General features: G+C 28.5%; 2 protein-coding genes across 5 annotated transcripts; both read right to left on the reverse strand.

Annotated features, from left to right (window-relative positions):
* Positions 1-192: 192 nt before the first annotated feature.
* Positions 193-2,837, reverse strand: LOC134830872 (serine protease inhibitor 28Dc). 4 transcript variants are annotated; one of them, XM_063844477.1, is made up of 6 exons: positions 2,652-2,784; positions 2,446-2,567; positions 2,142-2,371; positions 1,766-2,087; positions 1,569-1,709; positions 193-1,053 (listed from the first exon to the last, which is right to left on the reverse strand). In XM_063844477.1, the coding sequence occupies exons 2-6, from the start codon at positions 2,562-2,564 to the stop codon at positions 300-302; spliced, it is 1,566 nt and encodes a 521-aa protein (XP_063700547.1). In that variant the 5' UTR covers positions 2,565-2,567; positions 2,652-2,784; the 3' UTR covers positions 193-299. The 4 variants fall into 4 exon arrangements, with proteins under 4 accessions (XP_063700547.1, XP_063700549.1, XP_063700546.1 ...); XM_063844479.1 differs by having other exon boundaries at positions 2,658-2,709; XM_063844476.1 differs by lacking the exon at positions 2,652-2,784 and adding an exon at positions 2,786-2,837 and having other exon boundaries at positions 194-1,053.
* A 7,563-nt stretch (positions 2,838-10,400) lies between these two features.
* Positions 10,401-15,924, reverse strand: LOC134831024 (homeobox protein unplugged). Its single transcript, XM_063844657.1, has 3 exons — positions 15,191-15,924; positions 11,772-12,010; positions 10,401-10,965 (listed from the first exon to the last, which is right to left on the reverse strand). Exons 1-3 carry the CDS (start codon positions 15,732-15,734, stop codon positions 10,600-10,602), a joined length of 1,149 nt encoding a protein of 382 aa, XP_063700727.1. The 5' UTR covers positions 15,735-15,924; the 3' UTR covers positions 10,401-10,599.
* Positions 15,925-16,199: the final 275 nt, after the last annotated feature.

Consider the following 16,199-nt stretch of genomic DNA (forward strand, 5'->3'; position numbering starts at 1 on the left):
ATTTAAATTTTTTTTTTTTTAATTTTTTTTCATTTTTAATTTAATTAATTTATTTTGAAAAAGAAAAAACTTTTTTTTTATTTTTAATTTTTTTTTTTAATATTTTTTAAATATTTTGGGAAAGAAACTTTTGGGACAAAAACATCGGAAAAAATTTGGAAGGACTTGAAGTAGATATGAAGATGGACCAAAATTTTAATTTTAAACTAGGTGGAACTACATAAAAATGAAAAACAAAGTAAATTAGCGATACAGTGAAAAATTAAAAATCAGGTAGTTTTTATTTTATAAAAAAAAACTTAAGTAGAAGGTTCAAAAACGCTTCCATAAAACAAAGGTAGCTTAGTACTATCATGTCTGATGACTACTAAAAATGGCACTTCTACTCTGAAAAATACTTGAGGTCCTGACCGATTTATGGTAACAGCCGTAGCTGCACCTGCTTCAGTTCCTTGCTCATTTACTATCAACTTAATTTTATGTAAAACGTCACTAGCAAATAAACCAGGATTTGACAAATCCATTTGACGAAGTCTCTCAAGACTTTCTAGATATGCATTATTTGTAACCTCTCGTTTTTTCTTATTTGAAACGTTCAATTCATCACGAAGGCGGGAAAAAACCAATTGATTATATAGTCCCTCGGTCTGTCTAGTTTGAGAATAGTTGATTTCAGGTTCTGATATTAAACTAAGATCACTCGTGCGAGGAGAAAAAAGAGATTTAACTCCCATTCCCTCAAGAATATCCCGCAAATTGTATTGATTTGTCAGTGACATTTTTGGAAGAAGAATAATGGCGGTTTTCACTGTCATTTGATCGATCAGAGTCTCGAGTTTATCAAAACTGAGGTCAGCTTGGAGTTTTTCCAATTTGCTTTTGTTCGAGTTATTCGGAATGATTATGTACATCGTTGTTTGTTTATCCTTGTAAGGAAGTCCCAAAATACGGCAATCTAAGTCCCTTGATTCTCCGTAAGGAAAATGTCCAGCATTTGCCATCATTTCAACAGAGATTGCAGGATTTTCCAATCCATTTGGATAAAAGTTTTTCCTGAAAAAGGAACAGAAATTTTATTAACATCTACAATGGCGATCATTAATTTTTAGCAAACGGCTCTTTTTACATCACCCGATTTCATTAAAAAAAATGACATGAGATATTTTGATGGCTTTGAGTTAGTTAGGCCTAAAGTAATCGAAAAAACCTAAATTAAAAATTCTGTAATGAGCTCGGTTTTTTAAATGAAATTTTAGTATGGTTCGGTATATTTAGTACCAGAGGTACTTAAAACCCCCAAAATCCACTAAAAGATGCCTAAAACCTCAAAAGCTCATTGCAGACTTTTGAATTTAGGTTTTTTTTCGACGACTTAGAGACTAAAGCCATCAAAAAATCCCTTGTCATTTTTTTTTATGAAATTTTGAAATCCGGTGATATGTTTTTTCATGCAAAACCCTCAAAAATGGGCTCTAACATACATAGGAGCTCAATTTTGAAGGTTTTGTATGCGAAAAAGCCTTTTGATCATTACTACATATGATTATATGAATATTATGTATTCTCACATGTCTGTCGCCCCATCAATAAATTCTTTGAACCAATCTGCTTTAAAGTACAATGAATTTACAATTATTAATTTGGTTGCAGTATCTAATGATTCTCCAACAATGTTCCGTACGAGTCCTTTAGTTTCATTATTTACCCAGCTAAAAAGTTAAAAATAAATAATTTGCATTTTTTTTTGCTCAAACCTTGAACTTACTCATTTATGTATCGAGCTGATTGAGCAGGAGATGTAGCAAAATCTAAATTTTTCGTTTCACATTTGTATAAATTTTTAGCTGCCATCACATAACTATTTCTCAATCCACGACCTTCTTGTACAAAAATTCCATTCACAATTGATGTTTTGGAATTTCCAGATTCATTTTTGTATTGACCAGAGCGATATACTTCCGATACATTAACATTCTTCCAAGAAGTGTTTTCAGATGTAAATTGGGTTGTTGATGGGTTATTTATGTTTTCAATAAGCGAACTAAACGATTCGTGTATTTTAGATGAATTTTCAAAGAGAGATGTGCCTAAAATTAATAAAATTTTGTAATGAAATAAATTTTAAAGAAAGGAGTACATACTTTCATTATAACCCAAAGTTGACAATATTTCATCATAAGTAGTACCTTTTGCTCCAAGAAGAACCAAGTTCAAAGATGAAACAATACTGACCGGTGAAATCACTTCACTTTTGCTATTTGGTTTCATTTTCATAATATTCGAGACAAGATCATGTCCAAAATTAAATACACTTTTAGAAATTACATCTGAAAAGTTTACATCTCTTGATTCTACGTTTTTTCCCAATTGGCTATAAAAAGAATAATTCATTAGCGATGTTTTGTCTACTTTTGTCTAAGATGAAAAAAAGAAATATTTACATACGCAATTAACTGTTCCATCGAAAAAGGACCTGACACAACTTCATTTGCAATGGTGAGTTTTTTGGTACATATTAAAACCATGATGGTTAAAATATATATTTTATTGTGTATCATCTTCATTTCCTATGAGTAAAAAAAATGTGAATCTCATATTTTATTAACCATGTAAACCATTTATATTGAACTTTTGAATTGTTTTTTTTTTACTTTTACCAAATTAAATACAAAATTTTGATACTTTAAATAAAGTCACTAATGTTTGATCTTTAACACTAAATTTATGTGTTAGAATTCGTAATAAAAAAAAGTATTTTTACAGTATATATAACAAAAAAACATACCACTTTCGTGATTTTAAACTAATGAGTGAAGACGATGTAAGCTTTACCAAGGTTCGCTGAGTACTAATATGTCATTGCTTTCAATTAGATGTGTACAGGTTGCAAAGCTCGGTAATGATGATTACCAACTGTTATTCATTTGGCATTCATTTACACTTCATTAATGGCAAGTACAATTTTAAAAAATGTTTCACATTATTTTGGACCTCAAAAAGTTAGGAATTAAAATTAAAAAAAATATTTATGATTTTTCTGTATATTTTAGTATCTTTAAGAGTTTTAATATTTAATACTGTATTTTCAAGACATTTAGGAACAAATTTTCGTAACAAAAAAAAAACAAAAATTTTCCAACGACTTTTTTATTTTTAAAAATTTTTGACAAATTTCAAACTATGAATTTTTTCAGTTTTTTTTCTGTGGAAATTAGTCTAATCCTTTTAAAAATTGCAAAACATAACAAAAATTATAAATTAGGCCAAAAAATAGTCCTAAATGTTTCAGGTTACCTCCCAACTAATTTTTTCTGAAAATCCCAGTTGGGATATCGAGTATCTAAAATGTAAGAAAAATTTCAAATTTTAGTACATTTTTGATCTAAATTCTTTTGAAAACGATCAAAATTTTCGTTAAAATCATTAAATCATCAAATTAAATGAAAACTCGATGTTTTCATACATTTTCAAATTTTTAGTGAATTTCAATCAATTTTGTGAAGAAAAATATTCATCCCTCCTAATTTTCAAATTTATGTTTAAAAACATGTAAGCTTCTTGATAATTATAGAGAAAAATGAACTTTTACACTGTTAGATACTCGATAATCGATATACATCCTACCTAATTTTCAGAACGTCTGTGAAACCTGAAACATTTAGGATTATTGCTTTGGCCTTAACAAATTTTTTTATGATTCTTAGTCAGCTTTCGTATGTTTTTAAGGTTATTTATCGACCATTATTTGTATTCCGTTGTTCGCTCCTTAGATTTTTGGAAAAAAAAAAAATAGGTGAGAGTAATGTGAAACATTTTTTGAAATTGCATTGGCCTTATGTGTGTAGTAGTATTATCCCATAATATACACTATATACGGTATTTTTAATTTTGTCTGTTACTTTAAACTTTATGGTAATATTTTACGAGCTATAAAGTTACTATAGGTATGTAGCATCGTTAAACAAAGTAAACAAAAACAAATTGTTGAACAGTTGCCCCAAACAAAATATTATTTCATGTACTAAATCTAAAAAAATAATAAAAAAAATTTTTGCAAAATTTTAAACATCTTACGATTTTTTGACAATTCTTAATGGAGAAAATAATTTTTATTAATACAAAAAAAATAATGTTTGGCTCCTAAAAAAATAAAATTTTTATATTTTTTATGAAATTCAATTCAATTTTAAAATTCAATAAGTTATAATACCAAAAAAATCTTTAAAATTCGTTAAAACACGTGTCCACAAATTAAATTTCCCAAATCACAGTGTTCATTGCATAGTTTCAGGCCATTACCACACTTAACACTAAACGAGCATAGTACACCCTTCAATTAATTTATTTTTTACGCATTCTTCAAAATCTGTAATTCACTTTAACCTTTCACTAAATGCTCTTTTTTCGCTTGTAATTTATCATAAATTGACGAATTAACATTAGCGCCGATAAATGACAACAACGACGACGTTACATTTTATTGTTGTTTCCTACTCCTCGAAATAATTTTTATTAAAAAGGGGAATTTATTCATCGCCTTTTACAACATTGATTATCTACACATATTTAATGTAGTTCAATTTGATTTTTTGAATTCTTTTTCCGTGTGTATATGCGAAAGATGTCATTCAGCAACCCTCAACGTTACAGAAAAAAAAAATCAACGAAATGTATGAAACGAGGAAAAAAAATTATGACAATAGGAAGTTTTTTGATTGAAACTTGTTTAGAATCGATTACAGTCTCTCTTAATTCGTTTATCATGTTTATTTTTATGATGGGCGGAACCAAACAATTTTTGACATCAGTTATGAATATGAAATGTAAATTTGTTACTTTGGCAATTGAATTAAATGTATTTCTCCCCTTTTCGAGAATTCATGTTACTCTGCATGAGAAGCATCCTTGCAGAACTTTTAGCACACATTTCATTTACAAACCGAAACATTAACAATTTGCTTTTTGTTGAAAAGCAGAGAAATCAATAAAATTCTGGAGTCAATGGTCGTCTTTCGTATCGATTAACTCAATTTTTTGCTTATTCCGGATTTTTTCGTCTTCGAACACGAAAAGAGGAGAAATAATAAAATTTGGACATGAATCCCGCAAAAAGAAAGTGTCATGTCATCGTCGCGAAAATAAACATTTAATTTTATTATGCTGAGGAAACCTCCCATTTTTCCACATATTTGGATTGTCATCTCGATAAAAAACGAGAGAAAATATAAAATGAAGACAATAAAAAAATGTCAAGGCGTTTTGTTGTGAAATTTTATAAATAGTGCATTTTTGAGTCTAATGAACTCAAAAATATTTTGAAAATTTTGAAATTCACATTTTGTACTCCTCTGTGACATTGAGACAAACGGACAGACAGGACGGACAAAAGTTTATAATTCGTCAAGAAAGACTTAAAAATAAAAAAAATCAGACAGACGGAGTAAAATCTCATTTTCCCCTTATTTCAAGTCAAATATGTTCAAATCGACTTGTTTTTCCACAACTTTTGGGTGAATAAATTTGTCCTAACCGCAAAACAACATATTACCGAAAACACCAGGAAGAAGTGATTATCGTTCGTTTATGGAATCAATAAAAAAACGCCAAACAACACTCACCAAAAGTCATTAAGGGTAAATTGCTTTTTTGTCGTCGTCGTCATTGTTGTAAGCCATAAGCGAAGATTGTCGTCGAAAATTACTCCAAGAGTCTAGTGGACTAACGCAGTAGTGAAAAAGTAATGAAAATGCCACGCCTCTTACTAAATTGATCCCCAAATTATTGCGCTTTGTTCTCCCTTTTGTGTAATTTTATCTTTTGCTATGCTTCCCATGGCAAATGAACAGAAGTCATGTTTAAACAAATCTCATCAACATCATTTTAGCAGATTTTAAACAACCACATTTTCTATTCATGTGGTCTTTTTTTATTTCATGATGCGAACGAGAATTATTATTATCCATATTTTATGACATTTTGTGTGTTTCTACAGATTATATGAGCAAAAAAAAACATTATTAATGGCTTTTAAATGCACCTACAAATGTGTTCTGTGAATAGAACATTTGTCCTTTTGTTGTGGCTTTTATCCTCATTCTCTTCCTTGCCAGTCCTCCAGCAGCATTACATTGATGATTAATGTACCGATTACGAAAGTTATGTTAATTTTTTGAACAACGACAAAAAATAAATTAATATTTCCAACACTCGATTTGAGTGGCGCCAAAATTCACGGATGAAGATGTCTTATCACTGATTGCAATGCCAGTCTCCTGTCTGTCAATTTTATTTCACATCGATCACACCTCGAACAAACGCAAAAAAAATGCAACATGATCCAGACAATTTCCCATGAACGTCCGAAAAAAATATTTGCATGCATTAATTTCTGGGAAGTCGCTCGAAAAATAATGTCTCATGATATATGTCCCTCATTTCTTTTGGAATCAATAAAATAATGAATAAACACATAAACAAGAAATGACAAAGTCAATATATTCTGAAAACGTGAAAAATTCAAATCGATACATCAAATATCAATCATAATAATGGTGTGATCGTGTTGAAAATTTTTAATTAATTTCGTTGTTGTTGTTGCTTTAATGTGCGAGTGGTTCATATGTTAATTGCGGCGAATATAAACAAATTATGTGTAAAATTTTGTAGCTGTGTGGATGAAGTGAAGAGACATCAATATTCAAAAATTGTTCTCTTTGTCACCTCTTTCTATAAGGGCCTAGAGCTGATGTTTCAACGATAGGTATTATAAAAAAAAAGTTAGAAACGGTTTTCTATATTGTGCAAAGGAGGGTGGTTAGGAAAGTTAATTGAATGTTTCTATTGATCACTGGTAAGTATTCAGATTGATAAAAAAACTTTTTCTATTTCAGGTAAAATGCATCGTCCAGATTATAACGTGGATCTACAAATTATAAGTGAGGAAAAAAATAAACTTGAAAAACTTTTTTCTGAAGTTAAATCACAAACACCTGAAAAGAAATTTTCAACATTGTTAAGAAGTCTTATGGTAAGGACGCTAATGAAAGCTACAACAGCTTCTCTTGAAAATGAAAATAAATATAATTTGTCAAGCGAGTTATCACACTTACTTAGATTTCGTTGGCCGTTGCCAGGACTTTCGAGAAAAAGTCGGGTAAAAGAGCGTGACTGTCATTGAAGTACACAAAAAAGAAATTCAACATGGAACTTTAACCTTTTTAGACGGAAAGGCTCTAAACCAAATTTTAGTCTAGGTCTAGGTTATAATGTTACTATAAGATTCTCAATATAAATTCTGGACACTGATCTAAATGAGCTCTAAAATACAAATATGGGCTTTTAAAGAATAAAAAGCCAAATAAACATTCAAAAAATTTGGAAAGTCAAGGTTTAATATGCTATTTCAAAACTTTTTTCAAAAAGAACCTTTATAATAAACATTCAAGATGAATTTTTAAAAAAACTTGGAGTTTATTTGAAGGACACAGCTTGACAAAATCTTTGGAAAGAATTATAAATGTTAAAGCTAAAAGTAAAGTGAATTAAACTTTTCATAATTTTTTGCGATGGGTTGAATCAAAGTTAACTAAATTCTGTTAAATATTGTTCACTAAGACTGCAAAAAAGGTCGACTTTATGATGAGAAATAGAAATATAATGAAAATAAAAGGGACAAACACGATACTTTACAAATCCATGGCTGGGTCAACGCACGGATTACTGCAGTTCCATTTTGACAGAGAATTATGAGACTAATGAATAAATTGCAAAAAATCAAGACTTGAACAGAAAAAAACAGAATGAGGTTATTAGACTGAGTTACTCTTTTCTCACTGAGCGTTCCTCAAATAATTCAAAGAACTTTTCAACCCACCACCATCATTCGCCTCATAAACAGCATAAACAAAGCATCATGATTGTCCATTACCACTATTTATTCTTTTATTTATGATATCATAAATAAATTGTTCAAAAATCATTGAATTGCCATGTTTATGACAAAATAATTACGATACAGACCAACCACTTCTATTCCAAGCACTTGACTATTTTTGGCACGAAAATCATGTCCATTATTTTTATTGAGTGTGGAACGTGCTACGATGATGTCCGACAAAAATCGTGCCCGCCGCCAAAAATGTATCGAAAATCTGACTCAGATCCTCTCATTAATTGCCCAATTAATATGCGCATTCCTCTTTATTTTTCTGCGAACCCGACAAATTTAATGGCAACCGGAAAGGACTTTATAGAACCGAAAATAGAGGAAGTAAAGCCCTTTATGTTGAGTGATCTTTAACCGCACCGAAAAAACAAAAATTATTAAAATTCATAATTTGACAGATTTTTTTTTGTTTTATGTGTCGAACAAACATCATTAATCATAAATTGGACATGTCTTTATTGTCTTTTTTTGTTAAAGAGCGATTAGAAATCAAAGGATTTCGAAATCGATTGTTTATGTTAGAAACGAAATATTCTTTGAAGTTTGTCTCGTCACGGGACCGGAATATTAAAAAGTTGCTAGAAATGCACTCGCGTTGGAATTTGACTCTGGCAGACATTCTGACTCTTGCGTTCGATTTGATAGTTCGGGGTTCCTGATGTCGTTAAATTTGTCACGGAAATAGCAATTAAAGCAACTAATTTTCCTGATTTCACACTACAGATTGTGTCGTCGTTTGGTCGTAATCGTCGTAAAAGCACAAAAGGGCCGTAATATTGCGTCGATTAACAAAAATGTAGCAAAACTCTATGAATTATGATTACAATTGAATGTCATACAAAACATTTTTTTTTTGATGATGAAAGAAAAATTATGAATGGGCGTGTCAATAGTCAGCAGATTTATTACAAATCTTTAGCAGGCATGAACTGATTTATTTATTTTTTGTTACGTTTTGTGTGTAATGCGAAAATCCTCTCGCTGTATCTCTCGTTCATTGTTCGAAGAATCTTTCATGACGATTTTTGTGTCTGTAGACTTACCCGGGATTTGTTTTGAAACTGTTTGAAAGTACATGAGTAAATAAGAGGAGGGTTACAAAAGTCGCAGATTAGTGGTAAACATGTTTACTTCTTGTCTAGTTTAATAGGAAGACTCTCTAAAAATTGATTTTAAATCCAATCAATGAATTTAAGATTTTTTAAAAAATCTATTTTAAACGCTCAAAGAGCTTTAAATTCGATTTTTAAAATTTCGATAAATTTTTATAAAAAAAATATAACTTAGGTATTACATAAAAAAATAATTTAAAAATATAGATAAATAAAATGAAAATAAAAAAATAAATTTAATAAAAAAAATATTAAAATAATAAATTCAAAAAAATAATAAAATATTAAATTTAATAAAACAAAATTTTAAAAAATATTTAAAAATAAAATAAATTTAAAAAAAGTGCATTAAATTAAATAAAATAAAAAATCAAATAAAACTAAATAAAATTTAAACAAATAATAAAAATTTAAAAAAAAAATAAATTTAATTTAAAATAAATTAAAATTTAAAAAAAAAAATAAAAAAAAAAATTAAATTTAAAAAAAAAAAAAAATAATAGAAATAAAAACTAATTTATCTGTAAAAAATTAAATAAAATTTAAAATAATAAAAAAATATATTTTTTATTAAAATAAAAGCTTTCAGAAGCTCTTTTAAGACGCAAAATCCAAAAATCGTGAACAACGACCTTTCATCTCTCCTCTCTTCCCGCATCACCGTAATGCCATCCGTGTCACATTTATGTGAAAATAATTTACAACAACACAAAAATCACACCTTTTTCATCTCATAAAAGAAAAAGAAAAAAAAGAAATAATAAAATAGAGTAGCTTTACAACACACAGCACATAATGACTTGTAAATTCGTTGCAATCCCTCTAAACATTTTAAGTGAGCATTTAATTCAAACAATAAAAATAATTGTGTGTATTTTAGCCGTAACTGCCTCTAATGCACGAACACACATAGAAGAGAGAAAAAAAATTATAAAACTACAAAACGATTAACTTTTTGATATATGACCAAGGCTTTCGGGATAAATTAAGGGCGTGAGACACCTGGAAAATTTTTATTTGTGTTGTCTCTTCTTTTAATCGAGTGACAAATTGTTTTTATAACGTGCGAAAGGATAAGCGACACAAACGGCGCCAATTATGCCGAAAAGACATCAAATTTGAATCAATCACGTGATTTGACGTTGAAAGTGATCGATTTGCGATTTTTAATTTAATTTTTTTAAAAAAATATTTTGACAATCAATAAAAATCTTACCTTTGAGCGACGACAGATGTTCCGAAGAAATGTTTGAAATTTTGCGTTTAATTGAGCGGAAAAAATTATTAACTTCAAGTGGGATCAAATCGAAACTCTTTGATTCTTTAAAAACATTTATTTCCTTTAATAAACTTTAATTTTCATTTAAAAGGTAAAAGTTGTCTCTTGAAATTTCTTCGTTTGTTAAAATATTGCTTATAAATATTTTTTTTTATTCAATAATATTTACAAAAAAAAATTATAAAGATTCAATAGATTCATCTTACGTTTAATTGAAATCGAAATTGACAATTTAATTACATTTTTTTAGAGAGGTACATCCATCAGAACGGCTTCGGTTTGATCATTATTGGGTTTTGTCGGGCGGTAAGTAATCCAGTAATTGGTCCGGTTGGCGGTCCTGGTGCAGCGGCAACTGTTGGAGGTGCACTTGATTTGTTAAATCTATCAAAGCCGCTGTTTTCGGGACAAATTTCCTTTCTCAATTCTGGCTTTGGACCGGAAATTCCCATTTTTTCCATGTGTTGATGTTGAGATCGGATGGCAAAGCGATTCACGTGAACGGGAATTGGTACGACAAGTTTTACGCCATTTGAGCAATTTGAACCGCGATTGCCGAGATTGTGAGAATTGATGCCGGCTTTGACGCGCTTCCACTTGGCACGACGGTTTTGGAACCAAATTTTCACCTAAAGTAAGAATTTTTTTTGGTAAGTATTGTTTTTAAAATTTTATTTATTTTTTTTTGTTTTTTTTTTATTTGAAAAGAAAAATATCAATAAAAAAAAATAAAAATTACTGATTAAATTTCATTAAAAATAAAAAAAACCAATTAAATAAAAATTAAAATTTTTTTTTAATTTAATTTTTGTTTAATATTTTTTTTTTATTAATTAATTTATGTAAATTATTTTTTTTATTGAATTTTTTTGATTGATTTTTTTTTCATAAAATTTTTATTTTTTTATTTTTTCTCATTAAAATTTTCGACTTTTCAAATATATGTTCCTAACAAAACATAAAAAATAAAAAAAAATAATAATAATTTTATTAAAAATATAATATTTTTAGAAAAATATTTCATTTAAAATCAATTTTTTTTCCGATTTAATATTGATTTTTTAAAAATTGCAAAAAATTAAAAAAAAAAATAAATTTTTTGAAAAAATTTTTAAAAATTTAACAGTTAATTTTTTTTTCAACTTCTATTTTGCCCCATTTTTTTTTTGAAATAGGGCAAAAAGTTCAAAAAATTTTTTTTTTTTAATATTTTAGCTAAATTTTTAGTTTAGAAAATCTCAATAAAAATATTTTAGATTAAAATAAATAGATTAATCGTCAAAATTAGTTCAGTTTTTTATGAAAAAGTTTAAAAATTTCTCCATATTTAAAAAAATAATTTTTAGAAAAATATTTAATAAAAAAATAAAATGAGAGAAAAAAATAAAATAAATATAAAGTTAAGCCTTTAAAATAGAATCAAAAATAAAATTACCTGCACTTCACTCAATTTCAGACTCGTGGCAATCTGACTCCGTTCCGTCAAACTCAAATATTTCTTGGCATGAAATTCCCGCTCCAGCTCCAAAAGCTGCTCCGATGTAAAGGCCGTTCTTCGTCTCCGTGACTTTGAATTCCCCTTTGAGCCTTTTTCCGTGTCCTCGTCTCCCGTATCACCACTTGGATCAATTGACTCATCGTCATCCGAATTTTCCGTATCCGACTGCTCGATATCTGCAACAATTAACAAGAAAATAATTAAAATTGCAACTCAAGTGACATGCAGCAACAGTTTTTCATCAATCAACGAGCAGCAGCTTATCGTTCAATCAAAAAATAATTATTTTAATCAAAAGTGACTTTTATCTAATATTAAGTTACCTTTAATTAGTTATTATTGTTTACGTTAAATTAGCGCGTTTAAATGTAATTAAGTGCCAGATAATGCTCGAATCTTATCACAAAAGTCATATCGATCGCTGACAACGCTTTTAATGCTAAGCAGAGATTAGTTCAATTAAAGGACGGAATTTGATTTTTTTTTCGATTTTATTTGTTAGGAATTAATTTAAGTGGGAATTTCTGTGTTTTTGACTAATATTTCAAGTCAAGTAGGCAAACAATTAAGTATTTGAAGTGCATTCCTTCACGTGATTATTTCCGTTTCTAAATTAAAATGCATTTTTTGTCCATGATTTTATGATTTACGAGTGTAGGAAATGCCTGTGATGAGATTTTTAATTGAAATTTTGGACATTTTATCAAGATTTTAGTTAACCTCGTACGATAATGTCACCAAAAATAAACAAATAATCGAAATTTTCACACCCTCTTGAAAAAATTGAGATAAAAACCCTCCATGGAATACACAAAAATGCATGACACTGACAATTTTCTCTACTCTTACACCGGATCGAATGCCGCAAATGCGTTAAAAATCATATTTTCGACTTGAAATCCCTTTTGAGCGATGCTAAAAAGGATCATTGTTACGAACAATTTCCCGTCAGCCGTCTATCATTTTATTAAGTGCAAAAAAAAATCACAAATTAAATGAAATGCTCGAATAATTTAACTGTAAAAGTGATTTTTCATGAGAGAAATTGCAGACCGACCCTTTTTTCGTCGTTATGAATAATAATAATAATTTTCATTGCCTGGCTTTGTTTCTTGATGATGATTGTCATTCGAGAAAATATTTACATAAAATTCCCGAAAGTACATCAACTATCCATTACCGAGGATTACTGACGAAGACTAATCCCAGAACAATCATTGCCCTTCGTTAAATGTCGTCTAAACGGTCGCTTTTTTTAATCACCCTCGCATTTATTTATTTAATTTTAATAAAAGTGCAACCAACAACAAATTTATAAATAATAATCATAACAGTTGCTAGTTTGCTGGAGAGGGGGAACGCATATAATAATATGTAAAGTTAAGTTGCGCGTTATCTGAAACTATTATTTTGTTGATATTGATCCCGGGATTATTTGATTAAATTATTTTATTATATTAGGAGTAAGTGCATTATCGTACATTTGGAGGTTTTATCACTTTAAATGGGTTTTATTATAGTGTTCATGGGAAAACGGAAATTGACTTTTATTGATCAGAAAAAAAAAATAAATTTAAAAATATTTTGCAATTTTTGGCCAATTTAATAAAATTTTGAAGAGTTTTTTGGTTTAAATTGTTTATATAGCTTAACAAGCTTTTCATGTTAATTTTTAAAAATTATGTCAAAAGACTTTAAAATTATTAAAAATTATAAAAAATATAATTAATTAAAAAAAATTATTGATAAAAATGTCAGAAATAAATATTTTGGAGAGATTTATTAAAATTTAATAAACAAAGAAAAAATAAAATAAAATTATTAAAAAAAATAAAAATATAATTCCTGCAAACTTTTATGAATTATTTTTTTAAACTTTGATTTTTTAAACCTAAAATAATTAAATTAAAATTTAAATTAAATTTATTAAATTAAAATTTAAATTATTTTTTTTAGCTTAACAAGCTTTTTATGTCAATTTTCAAAATTTATTTCAAAAAAATCTTAAAATTATTTAAAATTGAAAAAATTAATTAAAAAAAAAATATTCTTAAAAAAGTCAGAAATAAATATTATAAAATTTAATTAAAGTAATTTTTTTTTGAAAAAAAAGTAAAATAAAAAATAAAGCAAAATAATTAAAAAAATGCTTATGAAAATATAATTCCTGCAAATTTTTATGAATTAAATTTTATTTTACTTTTTTATTTATTTATTTATTTTTTTGATTGAAAAATAATTTTTTAGACGATATTTGATCTTTAAATAATTATTTCGCTTTTCATTTTTATTTTGAAACTTTTTTTTTATCAAATCACTTTTAAATAATTTATTTACCTATTTTTTTTTTTTTTTTTTGATTAAAATTAATTATGTAAATTAAGATTTTTAAATTTTTTATTTTTTTTTAACAAATAAAAATAATTAAAATTTCTTTAAAAAATAAAATTAAAATTTTTTTCTGTTAAAAAAAATGACTAAATTTGGTTATTTTTTTACAGTTTTATTTTTATGAAGAAATAATTTTTATCTTCATTAACATTTCAGCGAAAAACAAATTAGCTTTGAATTTAAATTCTGACTTTCATAATTAAATTTGACTAAATAAACAAAAATTTTCCAAATCTCCAAAAAACAAATTTTCACGCCTTTTTCTAATCATTGCCATTAAATGCATCTGTTCACTCCACTAACTCCGCATCCCTCAAAAAAAAAACAAATTCACTGAAAATTAATCGCTTTGCACGTCTCACACACACACACACTTTGCTCTCCTTAATGTAATTACAGGATAAAATTCTAATCTGCGGCTCATAAATAAACATTCATTATTATCAGATAAACGACGACCAACAACTCGAGGGCTGGTGTCGTAAAAATTAATATTTTCTACTTGAATTCACGAACGCGTGTGACTTTTTTCCTTTGTTGTGTCTCATTAAATTTAGGGTTACATAATTTTTTGCTATGATTTCGACGATAAATCACGATTATTATTAAATTGACTGAGGAATAATTTAATTAGATTAGATAAGATTGTGTGTTGAATTAAGATAAAAATCAATCGTGTGAATTATTTTTATTTAATTTTTCCTTATCAACTCTCGACGTTTCGTGATTTAACGGCGTTTTGTAAGAAATGATGAAACTTGCCTCGAACTTCCCAAAAAAACATGAAAACCATGTCAAGTCATGTTCAGCCTTTAAAGAGGCAAATTAGCATGCCCCAACCCCTTGCTTGTTAGCAAGTAATTGATAACATGACACAACAATTTTTTTTTCAATGAAAAGTAATTCACGCTCGTTGAATTGATTGGATGATGATTGATTGATTTCATGAATGAACAAAAATTTACCGAGATGTTTATCACTGGTTTCATCCGGTGATGGAGTCCTACTGATGCACCGTCCCATGGACCCATCTTCCGGTGAACTGCAAGATTCGTCGCGACTTTTGCTGCCCACCGACTGATCCCGATAGTAGTTGGGTAGAAAAAGCTTTGCACGCTCACTATTACTAAAATCACTGAATAATTCACTTAATTTGTTGTTGTTATGACTATTATTTGTCAGAAATTGTGAGAGTTGAAGGTGGTAATTTGTCGATGCGGGATCAATTGGTGGCGCTGGCGGTTGTTGTTGTTGTTGCAAATGCTGAGGTAAGTTTTGTTGTTGCAGATAACCAGCCAGCCAGGGATGGTAGAGGGGAAAAGGCAACATCGCTGGATGGTAATTGGCTCCAAAGCCACCAAGGCTCGTAGTTATCTGTGTCTCCATCGCAGATGGCGGTGAATTTTTTTCCGGAGACGACGGCGGTAAGTCATTCTGTTTCGAAATCAGGCTTTCAATTGAAAACGGCTTGGGGATCCGTGACACTTTTATTTCTTGATTTTCCATCATTTTTTATTTTATTTTAATCCTTTTCTTAATTTTTTTTAATTTGATTTATTTTTAATAATTTTATTTAATTTATTAGCTAAAATCATCACTAAATCACTTTTTTGATCGACGCACGTCTCGTTTTCACGTTACATCCACGACAAATTCTAAATTGAAACTGACTGACAACACCAATAGTGGACTGACTCAATCTACTTTGGTGAACAGAATGAAATCGTACCGAATACCGAGTGTACGAACATACGCTCTTTTTGGTTTCTGGCCAAACCCATAAGTGTTTGTACACGTGTTGTGTGCTCTTGTACGTCAATGGGATTTTGAATGAACGAAAAAAAAGTTTATCGTTTATCGGCTTTGTGGTTAATTGTCTGTTCTTGAGGATGTTCAGTGATGGCACTTGTATCACGCGGCTCTCAGCTTTTGTAATTGGAAATTGACGTAAATTTTGAAAATTTTCCATAGAAA

This window comes from Culicoides brevitarsis, chromosome 2 (genome assembly GCF_036172545.1).
Source record: "Culicoides brevitarsis isolate CSIRO-B50_1 chromosome 2, AGI_CSIRO_Cbre_v1, whole genome shotgun sequence".
NCBI classification, from domain to species: domain Eukaryota; kingdom Metazoa; phylum Arthropoda; class Insecta; order Diptera; family Ceratopogonidae; genus Culicoides; species Culicoides brevitarsis.

Coding starts and splice junctions, on each gene's coding strand:
- LOC134830872 (XM_063844477.1), bottom strand. CDS start 2,564: ATGAAGATGATACACAATAAAATATATATTTTAACCATCATGGTTTTA. Junction 2,088..2,141: donor AACTTTGGGTTATAATGAAA/GTATGTACTCCT, acceptor TATTAATTTTAG/GCACATCTCTCTTTGAAAAT. Junction 1,054..1,568: donor ATTGATGGGGCGACAGACAT/GTGAGAATACAT, acceptor TTCCTTTTTCAG/GAAAAACTTTTATCCAAATG.
- LOC134831024 (XM_063844657.1), bottom strand. CDS start 15,734: ATGATGGAAAATCAAGAAATAAAAGTGTCACGGATCCCCAAGCCGTTT. Junction 12,011..15,190: donor AACCAGTGATAAACATCTCG/GTAAATTTTTGT, acceptor TAATTGTTGCAG/ATATCGAGCAGTCGGATACG. Junction 10,966..11,771: donor TGAAATTGAGTGAAGTGCAG/GTAATTTTATTT, acceptor TTCTTACTTTAG/GTGAAAATTTGGTTCCAAAA.